General features: G+C 32.3%; 1 protein-coding gene across 1 annotated transcript; it reads right to left on the bottom strand.

Moving 5' to 3' along the window:
- Positions 1-414: 414 nt before the first annotated feature.
- On the bottom strand, positions 415-9482 carry brms1lb (BRMS1 like transcriptional repressor b). The gene is made up of 10 exons (XM_051139072.1): positions 9270-9482; positions 9076-9166; positions 8864-8991; positions 5215-5294; positions 4988-5084; positions 4810-4899; positions 4615-4679; positions 4191-4230; positions 3921-4047; positions 415-1555 (listed from the first exon to the last, which is right to left on the bottom strand). Exons 1-10 carry the CDS (start codon positions 9403-9405, stop codon positions 1438-1440), a joined length of 972 nt encoding a protein of 323 aa, XP_050995029.1. The 5' UTR covers positions 9406-9482; the 3' UTR covers positions 415-1437.
- Positions 9483-22087: the final 12605 nt, after the last annotated feature.

Here is a 22087-nt window from a genome sequence, read left to right as displayed (position 1 = left end):
CTGTCAAACGCTCGTCTTGTCTTACTCTGCCTCATGTTCTTCCTCAACTTCAAAATCAAAACCTATATCGCTGTTTAACCTTTTTTGTTGAGGGTGTTTGATTTTCTTTGCATGTTCACTTTGCAAAGACTGGGTCAGTACTTCTGCAGAAATGTAGGATGATTTAGAAATGATTTTTGAAGTTGAGGGAGAAAATACGATTGGAGTTTTTCGACATACCCTAACTGTCTTCAGCCAGAATACACAGAGTTCAGGGAGAGCAAGGCAAGACGAGCGTTTGAGATTAAATAGTATTAAATTGTATTTTTAAAATAAAAATAACCAATCGTTTCACTAGATAAGACCCTTCTTCCTCGGCTGGGATCGTTTGAAGCCTCATTTAAACTGCATTTTGGAAGTTCAAAATCGGGGGCACCATATCAGTCCATTATATGGAGAAAAATCCTGAAATGTCTTCCTCAAAAAACATAATTTCTTTACGACAGAAAAAAAAAAAAAAGACATGAACATCTTGGATGACAAGGGGGGTGAGTACATTATACCTGAATCTTTGTTTTGGAAGTGGACTTCTCCTTTAAAGCATTTTTAAATCAATAAGTAATAAGAATTAAATAAAGGAAGAGTCAAATCATGCAACGCCACACAAGATGACAAATCACTCAAGTACTAAAACACTATAAAATGGATGCGAACATACTGAAAATACAACATTGTTCAGTACAACTGCTACATTTGAAAATCTCTAGCTGACATTTGAGCAATTAAAAAATATGATATTTAGCAGAAATAGTTTTTTATATAGCCAGACACAAGGCTCAGAATATGCTACATTTGGTTGGTTTAACAGAAAATAATAACGGTTACAAAACAAGTACATGACTTGCACAAGCCCTGTTACGTCAACACTAAACTAAGGCATTCTCCTAAATACTGCTGTACACATTTTATAGTCTTTCAGAGTGAAATCGTCTATTGTTTTTATAACAGGTAGAAAAATAACACTTCGTGGACCGTTCTGTTGTTTAAAACATTATGCATCTCACAGACACAGAACAGGATACATGGCACGAACTCATTTCAGGACACTGAGACATGCTCCATAAATCAAACTCTGTATTTCATAAAAGGCATGTAAACTGTCTTGTGTTCAGTATCAGCAATACCAATAAGTTGGGTTTCACTGCTCTTCTGCTTTGAACAAGGCTTCACTGGCTCATCCTTGTCATCAAGGCACACACTTTCACTGTTTCCTTGGCAACCAGGTGTTTGTTTAGCAGCTCGAACTTAGGAAGTGCAAACATGTGGTACATGCATGTAAGACCCGAGTCCATCCAACAATAACGAGTCGACGCGGTGACTAACGGAGAGCGGCGTGGAACCAGTGAAGGTTTGGTTTTGACACTGGAAATGGAGACTGGAGGAAGATGAGAAGGATCTTTATGAGTGTTTTATAGTGTATTTGCCTTTCTGGAGCTGAGAGATGTAAAGCTTTGATTTGCTGCCATCCAGACGTTTGTACCAAACCTCATCATGGTTGATAGTGGTTATCGTGGCACTGGAAGACATAAAAAAAAAGCAAAGCATTAGACAAAGTCTTGATCTATAAACTGTCATTGTGTTTTCTGTCACTTCTTCTTTCCATCATAACCATAACTTATTTAGATTACCTTAATCGTTCTTTAAAACACTTGACATGATGGTAATGACTGGACAGTAATTTTTTGTTATTCACGAAATTGCTTGTCATATTACTATATTAATATCAAGAACTATGTGAATAAGCAACTCAGAATTACATGCATTAGAATTAGAATGAATTTGTAATTATTTATGTAAATGGTTCCATTAGTTAATGTTAGTTCATGTTTTAACAAACATGAACGAACAGTGAACAATACATTTATTACACTATTTATTATTCTTTGGTAATGCTAGTTAATAAAAATACAGTCATTCATTGTTCATGTTAGTTCACAGTGCATTATCTAATGTTAACAAATACAACTTGCCATTTTAATAACGCATTAGTAAATGCTGATGTTAACATTAACTAAGATGAATAAATGCTTTAGAAAATGTTTTTCTTTAATTCTTATGTAAAGTGAAAAGTATATATTTTTCATCATAAAGAAGACAAAAAACCTAATGTAAAATCAAATGCAAAACACTCTTAAAATTAGGAATTATAAAAAAATTAGTAAATGACACATAATATTATAACAGTATAAACCATATGTAATTACAGCAGATATTTCATGCAATATATAAGTTTTTTTAATGTTTCTAAAATACACCACTCACCCTTATTAATTTAATAAGAAATACAGTAAACAGTAATACTGTGAGATATTATTACTAAAATATTATTGACAATTTAAAACAACTTTCTTTTAATACACTACCAGTTAAAAGTTTTTGGACAGTAGGATTTTTAATGTTTTTTTTTTTTTAAGACGGATTCTGAAGGATCATGTAATGAGTAATGATGCTAAAAATTCAGCTTTAAAACCACAGGAATAAATTACATGTTAAAATAAATCCAAATAGAAAGCAATTTTTTTTAATAGTATAAATATTTCAAAATTTTACTGTTTTTGTAGTGCTTTTGATCAAATAAATACAGGCAGAAGAGTCGTCTTAAAAAAACATTAAAAATCCTACTGTTCAAAAACTTTTGACTGGTAGTGTATTAAAAGAAAGTTGTTTTAAATTGTCAATAATATTTTAGTAATAATATCTCACAGTATTACTGTTTACTGTATTTCTGATTAAATTAATAAGGGTGAGTGGTGTATTTTAAAAACATTAAAAAAACCTTATATATTACATGAAATATCTGCTATAATTACATATGGTTTATACTATTATAATATTATATATCATTTACTCATTTTTTTATAATTCCTAATTTTGAGAGTGTTTTTACATTACATTAGTAATTAGTAATAATGCATAGCTGCTCAAAACACATTTATTATTATTATTATTATTATTATTATTATTATTATGTTGAAAACAGCTGAGTAGATTTTTTTCAGGTTTCTTTGATAAATAGAAAGTTCAGAAGAACAGCATTTATCTGAAATAGAAATATTTTATAACATTATAAATATCTTTATCAACACTTTTGATCAATTTAAAGCATCCTTGATAAACAAAAGTACACATTTCTACAATTTCTTCAGATAAATGCTGATCTATGGATCTTTCTATTGATTAACAAATCCTGAAAAAACGTACTTGACTATTAAATATTGATAATAATAATAATAATAATAATGATAAATATGTTTCTTGAACAGCAAATAAGGATATTAGAATGATTTCTGAAGGATCATGTGACACTGAAGACTGAAGTAATGATGCTGAAAATTTAGCTTTTATCACAGGAATAAATTACATTTTAAAATATATTCAAATAGAAAGCAATTATTTTAAATAGTAAAAATGTTTAACAATATTACTGTTTTTGCTCTGTTTTGGAACAAATACATGCAGGATTGGTGAGCAGAAGAAACTTCTTTAAAAAAAAAAAAAAAACTTACTGTTCAAAAACTGGACAGGTAGTGTATCTTTTAAAATGTAATTTATTCCTGTGATCAAAGCTGAATTTTCAGCATCATTACTGTGTCACATGATCCTTCAGAAATCATTCTAAGATGCTGATTTGCTGTTCAAGAAACATTTCTTCTTATTATTAGCATCTTTCTTTCTTTCTTTCTTTGAAGAAAGTAAAATAAAAAAAAATATTTAAAAAAGGAAGAAAAAAAATCATAGAAAACAATGCGTCTTTAATGACTTAAAGTATTAATTTCTTTTATAAATAATTTTAATTTCTTATAGTTATTTGGGGATAGAACAGCTAATGAATCACCTATTTGTGTAAACACACACACACACACACACACACACACACACACCTGGTGGGCAATTCGTCCTTCCTGTTGATGCATATGGCCTGACCCCTGCTGAACCATTTGTTATCATAAAACAGGCGTCCATCTTCTGATCGGGCAACATGATGGTGTCTTTCTGGTTTCAACGGAGCTGATACACAGATACAGTTCAGACACCTGAAATGCTTTTTCACAGTCACTTAAAACAGTCTTTACAGTCAACACAGGCTGATACACAGATAGTCAACTCTTTTACAAGCAAAAACAAAAAATAATGATAAATATCCTTCTTACCATCTACTTTTACTCTATGAGGACCCATTGAAGCCATAGCCTATGGAAAATGAGGTGGTTTATTAATGATAGAGAACTACAAGCTCACTTTCAAATAATTTGTAAATAGGTATAAATAGATACCTGCAAAAACATTTATGGATTTTTCAGGACACAACAGGATTTGCCTTTATAACAATGATCATCAATATGACGTCTGCCAATTTTTTGCTTGTAACAATAATGTCATTTAATGTCATTTATTACTATTATTATTATTATTATTACAATGCTTATTATTGTTTTATGTATTTTTATTTTTAATTTGTAAAAAAAAAAAAAAAAAAAAATCAATATTTTTAGTATAATATGTAGGAATTTTTTAATTCTTTAATAAAGAATTATATAAAGTATATAAATAAATAAACAGGTAAAGTGCAATAACCTTTCTTATAGCAGTCCAGTCTTCAAGTATATCTAGGTCTTGCAACATGTAAACAATGTATGGTCGTGGGACGGCTCAGGAAATGAATGTTATAACAATAAGGCAGAATAGCAATAAGGCAGCTGCCATAAACAAATAGAAAAACACTCGCAAATGCCTTTAGATGTGCAAAGCCAACTACTTCATAAAGGATATCTGACACAACGACAGGTTTCTTCTTCTTTCCAGGACTGAGGGGATCCTTCTTTTTATTCTTCCTAGACTGCAGACCATCATTCCACAGTTCTGGTGCAAAAACACATCAATAAATTATTAGTGAATATAATGTTTAAATGTACAGTTTGCACAGTATGAGCTGTCATCTGTATTTTACCTGAAGTTATATCTATACTGTGTCTGTCCTCCTCTAGTCGTCTGATCTTCTCTTCTAGTTCACTCTGAACCGTGTCAAAAAGCAGGAGCTTCTCACTCTGTCGAAACATATCATGAATATGGTATATTAACATGAAACCTCAGTAATAAACTGAAAATTTGACGACTGTGAATGTCAATGACGAATGAGGCCAACACAAATATTGATCTGGGCTTTGTGAATTTTACCTCCCAATGCTGGCTGGCTGCTTGCATCTCACAGTCATATTTGTTTCTGACAGATTCCAAACAGAGCTCACGATAGATACCTGAAAAAATATCACAATAACATCAGAAAATCAAACAAAAAACTGAGGATTGTAGGAAGAGAAAGTAGTCAAATTGATAAAACGAACTACTGTGTGCTATTAACACCAGGATTTATTTGTCTTTACTGCAAGGGTCTTTTTGTCTAACATTTATATTAGGCTTTATATATATATATATATATATATATATGTTATATATGTTATTATTATTATTATTATTTATTTATTTATTTATTTTAATTTGTGGAAAGATGTAAACTGTTACGTCTACTTTGTAAACATTTCAAATTAATATTATTATTATTATTATTATTATTACTAGGTCAATTGTTTTATATTTGATTGATTTAGATTTTTTGTTATATTTATATTTGATTTTTAACTTGTGAAAAAAATGCAATTAAGATTTTTTTAAAGGAAATGTATACTTTTTATAGCAAGAATGCATTAAATTGATCAAAAGAGACAGTAAATACTCATAATATCACAAAAGATGTATAATTATATTATTATAATGATAGATTATTCTAATATATAATCGTAATTATTAAATATTATGTAATTATTGGATTGAGTAAATGCTGTTCTTTTGAACTCCTGAAACAAATCTATTTAGGTTTCCACAAAAATAATAAGTAGCACAACTGTTTTTCTTTTGATAATAATAAATCTTTCCTGAGCAAATCAACATATTAGATTAATTTCTGAAGGAAAATTCAGCTTTGCATCACGTGAATAAACTGTCAACTGTTATGCCTAATTTGTAGCCATTTACAATTACTATTAATATTATTACTGTCAATTATTTGATATTGGATTTTTTTAATCTTAATTTGTGAAAAAAAAAAAAAAAAACATTAAATAAAAAATATATTTTTTTAAAGAAATGTATACTTTTTATAGCAAGAATGCATTAAATTGATCAAAAGAGACAGTAAACACTTATATCGCAAGAGATGTATAATTATATTATTATAATGATAGATTATTCTAATATATAATCGTAATTATTAAATATTATGTAATTATTAGATTGAGTAAATGCTGTTCTTTTGAACTCCTGAAACAAATCTATTTAGGTTTCCACAAAAATATTAAGCAACACAGCTGTTTTTCTTTTGATAATAAGAAATGTTTCTTGAGCAAATAAACATATAATAATTTCTAAAGGAAAATTCACCTTTGGGTCATTCCAGCTGGAATCATCAAATGGTCCCCACCTAACCCCCTCAGATTTGTCTTTAAAAAATCTATGTGATGGGTAATATGCCCAATAGATCATATACGTCTCTACTGTGCATACTTTTTTTTTACAAAAAATCTGTAAAAAAAAGTTTGTTTTTCATCCCGTTTTGGCATCACAGTCTGAGTGACCATGTTCAGACTGAAATATCTCCAGAACTATTTGTGCCAGGTCCATGAAATTTTCTGGGCTAAGAGTCCTAGTCCAGAACTGCATGAATTACAACTCACAGCATTGTTACTGAATTTACACCTGAATGCTGGCCCTCTACTTTTCTTTGAAACTATTACTTTAAGGGTTTTCAGATGTCCATAGAAACCTCAATTTTCAATGTATAAGCATTAAACTTGGTAAATGGTCTGATATGTATCATGTCTTTCACATCCTTTGACATCAGACAATAGAGTCTTATGGATGTTGAGATATTAAGGTCCAAAAATTGAAAAAAAAACTCATTTACGCCAATGTTCAGGGCAATACTTCCCATGAATGACACCAGGTGTGAACATGAAACTTTTTTTTTTGAAAGAGCATGTTCTTATTGATAAAATATAAAAAAAATTGGGATGGGGTTTTGCCTCATTTTTCTGTAATAATTAAAAAAAAAAAAAATCATTGTTGTGTGCCATTCACAACTACTGTAGTACCAGCTATTTTGAACTCATGTGCCTAAATTAATGCTATAATGCAGCATTCCATTGTGCTCGGGACTCGGGGAAATCCGACCTCCACCTCGGGAAAGTGCAAAGGAACGGCCACTTAAGTTGGGGGTCCGAAACACACACTCGGGCCAGTTCAGTGCAGACCGAGTCGGTTGGAATTATCCATAGGCATCCATATTTTTGCCAGCTGTTACAATGGAACGCATTTACGACGCACATCGGGAGAACTAACTCGGATTCACCGACTAATACATTAATAATACATCCATTTTCATTTGTCTTTGTATTTTTTGTATAAGTGGAACATTAATAAATTCTGTTGAAATGCCCATACCAAGTTGAATAGCAAAAGTGAACAATAGGATCAGTGACGAAACTCTGAGTTTTAAAAAAATCATTACAGAAAAATGAGGCAAAACCCCATCCCAATTTTTTTTATATTTTATCAATAACAATATGCTCTTTCAAAAAAACAAGTTTTATGTTCACACCTGGTGTCATTCATGGGAAATATTGCTCTGAACATTGGTGTAAATGAGTTTTTTTTCCATTTTTGGACCTTAATATCTCAACATCCATCAGACTCTATTGTCTGATGTCAAAGGATGTGAAAGACATGGTACATATCAGACCATTTACCAAGTTTGATGCTTATACATTGAAAATTGAGGTTTCTATGGACATCTGAAAACCCTTAAAGTAATAGTTTCCAAGAAAAGTAGAGGGCCAGCATTCAGGTGTAAATTCAGTAACAATGCTGTGAGTTGTAATTCATGCAGTTCTGGACTAGGACTCTTAGCCCAGGACCTGGCACAAATAGTTCTGGAGATATTTCAGTCTGAACATGGTCACTCAGACTGTGATGCCAAAACGGGGTAAAAAACAAACTTTTTTGGTGAAAAAAGTATGCACAGTAGAGATCTGAAATTTTGTATATGATCTATTGGGCATATTACCCATCACATGGATTTTTTTCAGACAAATCTGAGGAGGTCAGGTGGGGAACTTTTCCAAAATTTGATGATTCCAGCTGGAATGACCCCTTTGCATCACAGGAATAAACTGTCAACTGTTATGTCTAATTTGTAAACATTTACAATTATTATTATTATTATTAGGTCAATTTTATATTAGATTTTTTATTCTTAATTTGTGAAAACTATTTGAAACATAAGATTTTTTTTTAAAGACGTATACTTTTTATAGCAAGAATGCATTAAATTGATCAAAAGAGGCAGTAAACAATATCACAAAAAATGTACAAATATAATATTATGAAATATTATAACATTATTATAAAATATAACAATTATATAATTTGTTATTATTAGATTAAGTAAATGCTGTTCTTTTAAACTCCTGAAAAAAATCTATTTAGGTTTCCACAAAAATATAAAGAAGCATTTTGATAATAAGAAATGTTTATTGCGCATATCAGCATATTAGAATGATTTCAGAAGGATTTCCAAAGGTTTCCAACCTTTGCATCACAGGAATAAATGACATTTTTAAAATACATTAAAAAAAAAAAAGCTATTTGAAATAGTAAGGTTAGATGTAGATGCAAAATGTAGGTCAATTTATTATGGTGCATGCAATAATCCTGATCTAAAACAAAAACACAATTATTGTACTTTCTGACAACATGTTTGTCTGGAACTGACCTGCGACTTTGGTTCGGATCTGCATGTTCTCCTGCAGGGTGGCCAGGGGTTCGAGGTACTCTGGAGCACTGCCAGCTATCACTTCTTGCAATTTAAGATCCACCTGGCTCAGCCTCTCCTTATACAACCTAAAGATACAGCCATATCACACTGGCTGGAGTCTTCACGTGACATATTTCAGGTTTAACTTACATGAAAGTGACATCACTTACTGATCCTTCAGGTCTGTGAACTGCTTCTCAAGATTTGTCATCTCATCTAAACACTCCATTCGTCTCCTTTCACAGTCTTCATCATCCATGTCTGCAAGAACATCACCACCATCATCATTATTATTATTGTCTCACCTCCCACACACAAAATAACGCTGTTTTTTTTCTCGTGATGTGACGTGTTCAGTCTGTACCTGAAGTGTCTCCATCCTCAGACGCGGACGAGCTCACAGAGTCCTCTTCGTCCGAGCTGCTGGCTTCTTGATCGGGATAGTCCACGTCCATTTCTTCGTGGTTATTCTCTTTTCTGTCCCGCGGGTGAACTGGCATCTTATATTAAGTCTTTAATACAGTAAACAACCCACTGAGACGAAGACGACGCCACCGGCCGGCGAAGAAAAACACGTTTCAAACATGGACTCGTGGATGACCAATCAACAGGCTGATAGACACGTGATCGACAAAACGCGCACATTCATTGGTCAGATTCTGTTTATACATAACGCGGTGGATGATGGGATCTGTAGTACTTATTATTAAGAAGTAATTATTTTGCATAAAACATCACTACACGCACACACACATGAAAAATTTTACAGACATTTTGTGGCAGCTCTTATTATTATTATTATTATTATTATTATTATTATTATTATTATTATTATTAATGTATTATTTTCTGCCAGGCAACAACGCATTAGTAGCCTTAAAACTAATGTAATTTAGACATACTGTGACAATAAGTCCTCTTTTCCCGAACATATCCTGGCAGAAATTTCTAAAATGTCCGGTTTTGGATTTGTTTTCGTATTTTAATACTTGCTGAAATTTAGAGCTTATATATATATATATATATATATACACTACCGTTCAAAAGTTTGGGGTCAGTAAGACTTGTAATAGTCTTTAAAGAAGTCTCTTATGCTCATCAAGGCTGCATTTATTTGATTAAAAATATAGAAAAAAAAGCAGTAATATTGCAAAATGTTTTTACAATATAAAAAAATGTTTTTTATTTTAACATACTTTAAAATAGAATTTATTCCTGTGATGAAAAGCTGAATTTTTATCAGCTGTTACTCCAGTCTTAAGTGTCACATGATCCTTCAGAAATCATTCTAATATGCGGATTTATTATTAGAATGATCAGTGTTGGATAATATCAACAGTTGTGCTGCCAAATATTTTTTGGAACCTGTGATTTTTTTTTTTTTTCAGGATTCTTTCATGAATAACAAGTTTAATTAAAGCTGCAAGCAGCGATGAACGGGCCCTCGCACCCGGGCTCACCGCCGACCGGTGGCGAATGGTGGGCACTATGCTTTTCACATCATAAATTTAGGAGGAATATGTCAAAGTCATTTATATGTGCCAAACTTCCTGCTGCCAGCTGGTGGCGCTATGTCTATAACTGAATATTGGCATGTAGATGTGTTCAGGCCAGCACTTTTGTCAAACATATGAAGTTTGGTGCTGATTGAACACAGTATGCTTGAGCTAGTGTAAGACATTACATATCTTGTTGCCAACAGGTGGCGCTATGATTATATCTGAATATTGGTCTTTAGGTGTCTTCAGGCAAGTACTCTTACCAAACATGTGAAGTTTGGTGCAGATCAGACATTGCATGTTTAAGTTAGTGTAAAATAAGTCATTTCCTGTTGCCAACAGGGGGCGCTATGATAATAACTGAATATTGGCCTCTAGATGTGTTCAGGCCAGGACTCTTATCGAACATGTGAAGTTTGGGGCAGATCGGACATTGTATGTCTGAGTTACAACAATTTCTATCCCCATGGCGAAACATCGAATTTTGTTAAGCCGCCACGGACACACCCTTCAACGAAAACTCAAGATCTTCACAATTTAACATCGCAAAGGCCTTTAGAGTAGACTGACCGAATTTGGTGTTGTTCTGAATAAATCTCTAAGAGGAGTCCATTACAGAATAAAACATGTCACTTCCTGTTGCCAGTAGGTGGCGCTATGACTAAAACTGAATATGACTATGGGCACGTGTTCAGGACCGGACTCTTATCAAACATGTGAAGTTTGGGGCAGATCAGACATTGTATGGCTGAGTTATAACAACTTCCTTTTTCATGGCGAATCATCAAAATTTGACAGGCCGCCACGGACACGCCCTCCAGCGAAAACTCTAGATCTTCGCAATTTAACGTCACAAAGGGCTTTAGATTAGACTGACCAAATTTGGTGTTGATCTGAATAAATCTCTAGGAGGAGTTCGTTCAAGTACGACGCCTGGAAATGGCAAAAATGAGACAAAATTTGCTGGAAAAATTAAAAATATCCGACTTCCTGTTGGGTTTCGGATTTTACCTCAAGAGACTTTTTTGTAGGTATTGGTGTGTTACATGTGTGTACCGAGTTTCGTAAATGTACTTGAAACGTAGCTCGAGGCGCACTCCGCTGAAAGTGTATAGGTGGCGCTATCAAGCCATTTTGCCACACCCACTTCTGAGACCCATATCAGACGTAAATTTTCACCAGTTCTGATGCGTGTGCAAAGTTTCGTGAGTTTTCGGGCATGTTTAGGCCCTCAAAAATGCGATTCATTTTGGAGAATAATAATAATAATAATAATAATAATAATAATAATAATAATAATAATAAACAGAGCAATTCCAATAGGGTCCTCGCACCACCGGTGCTCGGGCCCTAAAAAGTACAGTGTTTATTCAAAATATAAATATTTTATAACAATGTAAATTATTTATTATTAACTTTTAATAAACTTTTAATTATTAACTTAATACATCCTTGGTGAATAAAAGTATTAATTTCTTAAAAAAAAAAAAAAAAAGAATAAAAATGTACTGACCCCAAACTTTTGTACGGTAGTGTATATATACACATAAATATATGTATATATATATATATATATATAAACCTATTTGAATTTGAATTGTGTAATTATTTTTTGCCATTTAACATCGTTTTATTTTATTCTTTTACTTGAGTAATGAACAATTAACACGTTTTTTTATGGCATAGTTTCATAGATATTTTCAAATTATTTTATAGACATGTATTTTCATGTCTATAAAACTGCCATAAAAATCGACTGGGTTACATAAATGTTTAAAAAATATTTAAAAAATTAAAATTCAAAACTATGTTAAATGCCACATTATATTCAGTTTTGTAAAATGACACTTGTCAATAATTCAAACTGACACAATTCAAATTCAAATAGTTTTGTCATTTTAAGCGCCATTCTAATAAAAAATAAAAAAAATTAAGCGCCATTCTGTAAGTAATGATTGAAAAGTAGTTTGACCAATGGCGTGCAGGCGTTGTACATAATTGACCAATCGTGGTTTGCGAGAGGGTGGGATCTATGAAGAACGGTTAAAGCAATGCAAATATGCATACATATAATGTATAAGGACTGTAGAGTGCAAGACAATAGAAAAACAAAGCCAAAGCCGAACATTATGGCTTCGGTTAGGACATGTGAATGCGGCTAAATGGAGAAATCGGTGTTTTTTTTAGCGCCCCCTAATGTTAGAAACATTTGCCGTACATAAAACCTGACTGTCAACCAACAGAGGGCGCTGTCTGCAAACATATTACATTCACAATTCATTCATTCCAGTTCCTTTCATTGAGAAGAATGCGTTTATCACGCAACCACTGATGCACTGCAAAGTCCTAAAAATGTAAATGGCCATTTTAAAGTTTAAATATAATCCCAAATCACTTACTCATTCTTTGCTATCACTTGCTTTCATCATGTACCTCAAATATGAGTTGGCCTTTGTCCCAGAGAAGCCCACATTGCCCTTAAATATTAATTCTGAAAGTTCAAAAAGATGATAAATATGTAGTTTTGAAGAGGCGTCAGGATGACTTGTAATAAGGCTATTTTGCCACCTCCGCTTTCAAGCCACAATCCCACCTGCATGTGCTAAAATGCTGACCAGAATCAAGTCAGTTGCAAACTGTTCTATTAGTCAAATTAGTACATTTCACTACATATCCTGAAAGTGCATCTTTTAAACATTATGAAATAGATGCATTTTTGCATCATTTAAAAATGACTAACTCACATCTTAAGATCGACATCGACATTCAACAATGCCTCGCCAAAGTGCTTCATCTACAGGTCAGAAATTAAGGTTAGAAAGAAACCTTAAGTCAACAACGGACACAAATATTGCAAATATATGTTTTAGTTTATAATACTTGATGTGAGTACTAAAGATCATGATCTACAGCAGTGGTTCTTAGACTTTTTTTTACTCCAAAGCCCATTTGCCTATTGTCACACAATTTGCTCTGGAATTTCCCCTGATATTTTTGCTGTATAATCAAATTAAATTTTATATGAGGACGGCAAGCAATCTGAAGATTTATCCAAAGATTGTTAGGCAATTCTGTATATTTTGCATTGTTCCCAGTGAAGTTTTCCACCGCAGCAAACTCCATCCAGTATCTCCTGTCCAGCCATCAGCCTGACCAATGGAGGTCTTCATGCTCACCTGTCACGTTCATGATGACAAACAGTAGATCTTATGTTTATGTCATCTCAGGTAAAACTTAAGCTCTGTACAATATATTATTCACACTTACTGTCATTCAGTATCATTCAGATTGTTTTCTTCAGGTGGATGCTGCTCTCCTACAACCCAACCTGTGACCGAACAGGTTTTCTCACCTGTCAGGAGTGAGAGAGAGTGGAAGTGAGCACAGATCAAGCATCCTATGATATACTGTACCTTTGTGTGTTGAACTTTGTTGGTGAACTGATTTTAATATCATGCATCTCCTGCAGCTCAGAGGAGACTGTTTCCGGCAGCAGCAGCAGTATGCAAGGTCACCAAAAATACAAGGCGGAGAAGGTGGGCAAAGAGCCTGATGTATCTGCAATGTTAATGAAGTTCACTTGGATGCATATTTCAAAGTTATTCCATTTTAGAAGTCACAGTTGAACACTTTTGAGCTTGCCATCTACATTAAATAATCTATACATTAGGCTTCTGAATTGATGTCATGCATGAGGATGGGTTCTAGGGTTATTGAAAACCATGTTACTTTAAAACTGAAATAAAAAAAATAAACTTTTTGTTTTAATTATTTATTTCAGCAATAGTTGCCAAAGCGACATTTCTCATTTTATTTTAGTTTGACTTAATGTACACTGCGAGTCAAAAGTTTTTGAACAGTAAGTTTTTTAATGTTTTTTTAAAGAAGTCTCTTCTGCTCACCAAGCCTGCATTTATTTGATCCAAAGTACAGCAACAACAGTAAAATTTTGAAATATTTTTACTATTTAAAATAACTGTTTTCTATTTGAATATGTTTTAAAATGTCATTTATTCCTGTGATGTCAAAGCAGAATTTTTAGCATCATTACTCCAGTCACATGATTCTTCAGAAATCATTCTAATATTCTGATTTGCTGCTTAGAAAACATTTATTATTATTATGTTGAAAACAGCAGAGTAGAATTTTTTTTAACTGTAAGTTCAGAAGAACAGCATTTATCTGAAATACAGTCTTTTGTAACATTGTAAATATCTTTATCTTTATCATCACTTTTGATCAATTTATACCCCATTTATACTGGCTCCAAACTTTTGAATGGTACAGTATAGTGTAAAATGTTACAAAAGCTTTTTATTTCAGATAAATGCAGATCTTTGGATCTTTCTATTCATTACAGAATCTTGAAAATGTACTCAAGCGTTTTAAATATTGATCATAAAAATGTTTAAAAAATGTTTCTTGAACAGCAAATCAGCATATACTGAAGACTGGGGTAATTATGCTGAAAATCCAGCTTTAAAATCACAGGAACAAATTACATTTGAACATATATTAAAATAGAAAGCAGCTATTTTAAATAATAAAAGATTTTAAAATTTGACTTTTTGCTGTAGTTTGGATTATATAAATGCAGGCTTGGTGAGCAGAAGACTTTAAAAAACATGAAAAACAATCTTACTGTTCAAAATCTTTTGACTTGTAGTGTAGGCTGCCAATATAACTAAAACTAAAATGAAATAATAGTGAATAAAAACTGTATGAAAAATACCCTACAAAACCCCACAATGACGAAATTACTAAAACTTTAACTTAAAAAACAAAAAATGAAAAACAAACAAACAAACAAACAATACATACATATATATATATATATATATATATATATATATATTTATTTATTTATGAATAAAACTTAGTATTTCAATTATACTATACCTGGGTGGGACACGTCACCAACACGTTTTTCTGTATAACCCCAGAAAACATTCCAACCAACAGCAAATGAGGTCATATCAAAAGATATGTGCCAATATGTTGAGAGCAGTCCACTGTTTAGTTATTATGAGATATTCCTTAATAATACAACAGTAGGTGGGTTTCGTAATCCCTTACGAAACAAAAATATGTGGAAATATGTGCCACAACCTGAATAGATGACCGAGATGTTTTGGAAATTCTCGCAACCACGTAATATACATTTACCTGACGAAAGCATAGCTAGCTAGCAAACTGTAGAGTGTAATAACTAATGGTATGAGAGTAACTCGCGATTGAGTGAACCACTTATATTAAATTGCCTTTACACAGACTGTACATTTCCATACATAGGAAACTAGAGCTTATGTTTTTCACTGTACTGCAATGTGCATAGACCATTTATGGCTATGTGTTGATACATATAAAAGTATATAGCAATTAAGAAACTGCACTGTATTTTTATGTGCAATTCAACCTTATTTTTCCCGTAAGAGTGGGTGCGGCCATTTGTAAATTTTATGGGTTTGGATTCCGGTCTTATCCACGTCCAGCTATTTTTGGCTGTACAAAACAGCTTGTTTTGCTGCTTGATATTGCAAATTGATGTATCTTACCATTTTATGTTATTGTATTATCTTAATTATGAACACACTGGTTTGTAGTGCAAACAGTTTGACAGTTTACTGCACGTTTTTATTCTTCTGGTTATTTTCCTATAAAACAGGTCTATACCTTGTTCTTTTATTTAAAAAAACAAAATAGCCTTATGTTATTTATCTTATTTACACAATGGCATGTCATTTCTGTCTCTAACGTTACGTGGCTAAAACGGAGTCCATTCTTAAAAACGGAATTGACTCTATAGCGCAGGATGCCGCAGAATTAGTCAATTGTTGGTTTAATAAGTCAAAAGCAGGTCTCTCACTTAATTCGAATCGCGATATGGACTAGTGTCGGTTTAAACATGAATCCTCCATGTTACGCTTGGCTCTGTATGAACGAATGGTGGAGACGCGGCTTAACATGTAACAGAAATGTATTAGTCTTGTATTACTTTTGTACAGTATAATGTAGGTGTTTAAATATTCCTATTTCTGGCTAATTTAATTAAACAATTAAATGCAGAAATTATAATAATAACAGAAATAACAGAAAAACTCTGTTCGTTTGGCAACAAATAAAAAGGTTTAATGTTAATTTCATTAAAAATAAATAAATATTTAATGCCTGTATTTGATTATCAGAAAAATAAAACACACAATAATTTCTGAAAAAAAAAAGAAAAGAAAAAGATTGTAGGGCCGTATTGTTCAAAATGTTGAAATTGGGATTTTTCGACTTATTTTTTCACTGAAATAAATGTTTTTGTTATTACACAGAGAGTAATGTACCGAAAAAAGTACCGTACCGTACCGCTGGTAATCCCCATACCTGGAATCCTAGGGGAAACACTAATATATGTAATCTAATATAAAAATCACTATACGCACACACACACACACACACACACACAATAACATAAGGAAAATATATTGTCAAATATGTTTTATTTATTTAATTAATGAAAAGTGACGATTATTTATGTATGATGTACTATTATGTATATTATATTATTTATGTATGATGTACTACTATGATATACACAATATATTATTCTTTATATTTTAAATATGCATCATTGAATATAATATCATTAATATATAAGGAAATACATATTTTCTCTGCAGGATTGTAGTATAATATATAAATAGACAGTGATTTTTACATCATAATCCTGTTGCACTTGAAATAAAACACAGGTTAGTGTGTATGTACAGACTGAAACAAAACTTTGACTGTATATTATGCCATTATAATCCTGCAGAAGTTACAGCATTTGCAGTACAGCAGTTGTATACACTGTTTTACCTTTTTTTTAATACACTAAAACTATTTCAAATCCACACAGGCTAGCTAAAACATTATATACACCCACATAATTCAATTGTAGAACAATTGTATCATATACTGTATATTGCATTGTATACGATTTCTCGTAAATTGAAGAATAACAAGTATCTAACAGTTACAGATATTCTCGTGGAGACCCTGAGAATGGAAACTCTTTGTGGCCTTTGCTTCATGCTACATCACTTACAGTATTTACTGTATAATGTTTTCCTTCATTACAACAATCAACAAAAATGAAGACCTTTATATTATGTAGTACACGAATCATAAGATCTGCTCTTGCTGACTCATATGTAGACGTATGGCAGGCGTAAGGTGTGGAAAAGGCCACTAGGTTTTGTTGTGTCATGTACAGAGAATACTCAAAAACAGCGCGCAGATCAGATCAACGTCACGGATGTTCATTTAGTCCATTTTGCATCATCACACCATATTTACAGGAAACTACTGTCCATTTTGAAAATATGACAAACTGAACCGTGAACTGGTTACGTTTCAAGTAAAAAGTTTGTGTGTCAGTATGATGCGTGTGATGATGTGATCTTGTAAGGCAAGCAAAAAGAAAATAAAGTGGGGTCCAAACACCCATGAAAATATACAGAGTGGTTTAGGATTTTACAATATTTTAACAAAGAAAAATAAAACATTTTCCAATGTTATACTTTTCACTCAAATAACAATAATAAGAATTATTATTATTATTATATTTAAACAAAACATCTCCCCTTCCCATATAGCTGACACACAGAATGAATAAAAATAATTAAATCAATCAGCTTTTTACTTATTGTGCATAATAATAATAATAATATAATAATAATTTCTAGTATTGGTTTTATTTATGTCACAAACAATCCTCCTTCCACATGCATTTGACGTAAAATTGAATGAAAGACTGAATTTTATTTTTATTTTCCAGTTTAACTGTATACTCAGTGTGCATAACAACAACAACAACAACAATAGTAGTAGTAGTAGTAGTGGTAGTATTTATTTATTTGTTTGTTTGTTTGTCTGTTTTTGTTTTAAAAACAAACCACCCTTACATTTGACGTAAAACTGAATAAAAGACTGAATTTTATTTTTATTTTCCAGTTCAACTTTTCACTCAGTGTGCATAACAACAACTACTACTACTTATTTATTTATTTATTTATTGTATTAATTAAAAAAATAACTCACATGCATTTGACATAAAAGTTTTTCCAGTTAAAATCTTCACTCAGTGTGCATAATAATAATAATAATAATATGCAGTATTTATTTATTTATTTCACAAACAAATCTTCCTCTGCCTACATTTGACATTGAATAAATTACTGAATTTTATTTTTATTTTCCAGTTCAACTTTTCACCCAGTGTGCATAATAATAATAATAATAATAATATTCTTATTATTTGTAGTATGTATTTTTATTTATTTATTTTACAAACAAAACTTCCTTTTGCATGCATTTGACATATAAATTTAATAAAAGAGTTTGAAAGAAATTAAATATTTTTCACTTTTCACTCAGTGTGCATAATAACAACAACAACAACAACAACAACAACAAACAAATCTTCTCCTTTCCCTAAGTAGTTGACGTACAAATTGAATAAAAAAAGAATGAAATTGATTTTTTGTGTTGACTTTTTGTTTATTTACTTATTTATTTATTTATTTACTTACTTACTTACTTACTTACTTACTTACTTAATACTTTAACCAAAAAACAAAACCTCTTCCTTCCTCATTTCCTCGTGTAAGAATGAAAGAAAGAAAAAAAAAAAAAAACTCAATTAAGAAATGTGTGCAAGCCAAGCCGATACCTTTCACATTGCGTCAACTGACGTTGTGGAAAAGCAACACAAAAGTAACTTATCATGCTACATTCCATACAAATTAAAAAATGTGACATAATTAATTACCATTAGTAACAAAACATTAAACACATGCCTGTTCAGACTGGCTGGCTGTTATGAGTGTGGGTGGGTCTCACACATCAGGCTCTGGAACAAGTGGTTTTTAAGGGTTTTCCTGGTATGTGTATTCTCTCTCATTCACAGGACTCTTTGGTTATTGGCGCACTTGCGCAATTTGCAGAGTCTCAGACACACTGAACACCAGCATGAACAGAAGCTGGATTGTGACTCAAGCTCAAAACAGGTCTACCCCAGATTAACACAGCCCACGCGCTGATCTTTAAAGTGTTGTCAGACTAAGAATAGTGGGTCAAACTGTCGTCCCACACCTGGACCTCCCAAAACTCCCTCCATTCAGAACAGAACTTAATCCTCTGCATATGCATGAAAACATGAAAAATGATTTCACACATACCATACATTCAACACAGCCTGTAGCCAAAGTTTCCAAAGTTGGAACAGTACGTGCATTCAAGTTCAAACCTGTGTGTGTAACAATTCAGGGAATGTTCTTCTAGTGCTTTCTGTGAATCTCCTTTCACTGAACTCCAACTTAGGAAACAATGTTTGGAGTTCATAAGCATCATTTCAATTGCTTCATAACAAAGAAAGGAGAGCGCAACGAGGTGTGCCCTAGACATCCGTCTTGACGCATGTCACGGTATCGCCATAGTGACATAAGCGCTGTTGGTAGAAACGGTTGCTATGTTATGGCTCCTCCCTCATGCAAACAGAGCCACAGTATTTTCCAGTGCGAACGTCAGGTGATGAAAGGTACAATAGACAGTATCACACTAATTCAGGCTTTATTTACCTGGAGTTTCCGTGTCTTTTTTTTTTTTTTTTTTACATTTTTTTGTCCTGTCCATCTGTCTTGCTCTGTTTGAGGAGGCGGATACGAAACCAGACTGCACATCAAAAGAAGAAGGCAAATGCATATTTTTTGTCATGCAAATAAGTGTAGATTAGTTTCACTGTAACAAGATTTTTCAAAGTTGCATAAAACAGATTATTTAAGTATTTTTTAACGAGACACTTGTTTAACTCAAAATGCTTCTTGAAGTTTCTTTATATATAATTATTTGTGAAATTTACTACACTGTAAAAAATAAATCCGTAAAATAACAGAAAAAGTACTGCCAGCTCATTACACATGACATTATCCATTAATTTTACTGACATTTCTCTAAAACACAATGCAATGAAGTGTTAAATTTAAAATACTGGTAAAACATCTGTAAAAAAAAAAAAAAAAAAAAAAAAAAAGGAAAAATTCCTTCAAATTACACAGTATACGGTGCCCTATTTTTACAGATTGTATTAAGAGTGTACACTCTAAAAAATCCTGGGTTTAAACAAACCATTTCTGGGTTGTTTGGCAACCCAGCACTGGGTGAATATTGGACAGAACACATGCTGGGTTTTTTTTGTGCTGGGCCGGCCAACCTATTGAAGGTTTTTCATTTTAAATGAAAAAAATGTAACCTCAGATCTGTTTTATATATAGGACAAAAACACTTCATATACAATATTTTTTGTTCAATGTCATGTTGAGTGTAAATCGGGTGAATACCACGTTTGTAGAAGGGTAGTGTTTCAAGCAGATGTTAGCTGCGACATGCATTTAAACAAAAAAAGGAAATATGTGAGACTACAGATGGTTTTCTATTCACACAATGATAATTTGAAAGGAATACAATATAATACAAACCTTAATTTCATTCAGGAAATTTCCCGTCAGTCAGGTTTTCTCTCAGCACAGAACACAAAATGACTGCTGACAAATGCAACCAGTTTGGCACAGACTACCCAACATTGGGTTACACTGACCCAGCACTGGGCAGGTGTGTGAGGGGGTTCATCATTTGTACTGGCAGTAAAAATGACCCAGCAGCAGAGTTACAGAAAAACTACCCAGCACCTGGGTAAAAATATTAAAAAGTAACCCAATAAAATGACCCATCAAGCTGAACCCAGCATTTAGAGTGCAGAAAAACTACCCAGCACCTGGGCAAAAAATAAATAAATAAAAAAACAAACAAACAAAAAAAAAAACAAGCTAAACCCAGCATAATAAAATACAAAATAACCCAGCATTTTTTAGAGTGCAGAAAAACTACCCAGCACCTGGGTAAAAAATATTACAAAAAAACAAATAAAGTGACCAAACAAGCTGAACCCAGTATCTGGGTTAAAAAAAAATAACCCAGCATGTTTTAGAGTGCAGAAAAACTACCCAGCACCTGGGAATAAATATTAAAAATAACTTAATAAAATGACCCAACAAGCTAAACCCAGCATTTAGGCTAAAAAAATAACCCAGCATAGGCTAAAAAAATAACCCAGCATGTTTTAGAGTGCAGAAAAAACTACCCAACAAGCTAAACCCAGCCAGCACCTGGGAATAAATATTAAAAATAACCTAATAAAATGACCCAACAAGCTAAACCCAGCATTTAGGCTAAAAAAATAACCCAGCATGTTTTAGAGTGCAGAAAAACTACCCAGCACCTGGGAATAAATATTAAAAATAACCTAATAAAATGACCCAACAAGCTAAACCCAGCATTTAGGCTAAAAAAATAACCCAGCATGTTTTAGAGTGCAGAAAAACTACCCAGCACCTGGGAATAAATATTAAAAATAACCTAATAAAATGACCCAACAAGCTAAACCCAGCATTTAGGCTAAAAAAATAACCCAGCATGTTTTAGAGTGCAGAAAAACTACCCAGCACCTGGGAATAAATATTAAAAATAACCTAATAAAATGACCCAACAAGCTAAACCCAGCATTTAGGCTAAAAAAATAACCCAGGATTTTTTAGAGTGCAGAAAAACTACCCAGCACCTTGGTAAAAATATTTAAAAAAAACAACCCAATAAA

The sequence above is a fragment of the Labeo rohita genome, chromosome 20 (genome assembly GCF_022985175.1).
Source record: "Labeo rohita strain BAU-BD-2019 chromosome 20, IGBB_LRoh.1.0, whole genome shotgun sequence".
In the NCBI taxonomy this organism is placed as follows: domain Eukaryota; kingdom Metazoa; phylum Chordata; class Actinopteri; order Cypriniformes; family Cyprinidae; genus Labeo; species Labeo rohita.
This window is presented reverse-complemented; position numbering and strand designations above follow the sequence as displayed.

Excerpts from the sequence above, each read along its gene's own strand:
- brms1lb (XM_051139072.1), bottom strand. The coding sequence starts at position 9,405 with ATGCCAGTTCACCCGCGGGACAGAAAAGAGAATAACCACGAAGAAATG. Across the intron at positions 4,048-4,190 it reads TCATAGAGTAAAAGTAGATG|CTCCGTTGAAACCAGAAAGA; the intron begins GTAAGAAGGATA and ends TCTGTGTATCAG. Across the intron at positions 1,556-3,920 it reads AAGGACGAATTGCCCACCAG|TGCCACGATAACCACTATCA; the intron begins GTGTGTGTGTGT and ends TATGTCTTCCAG.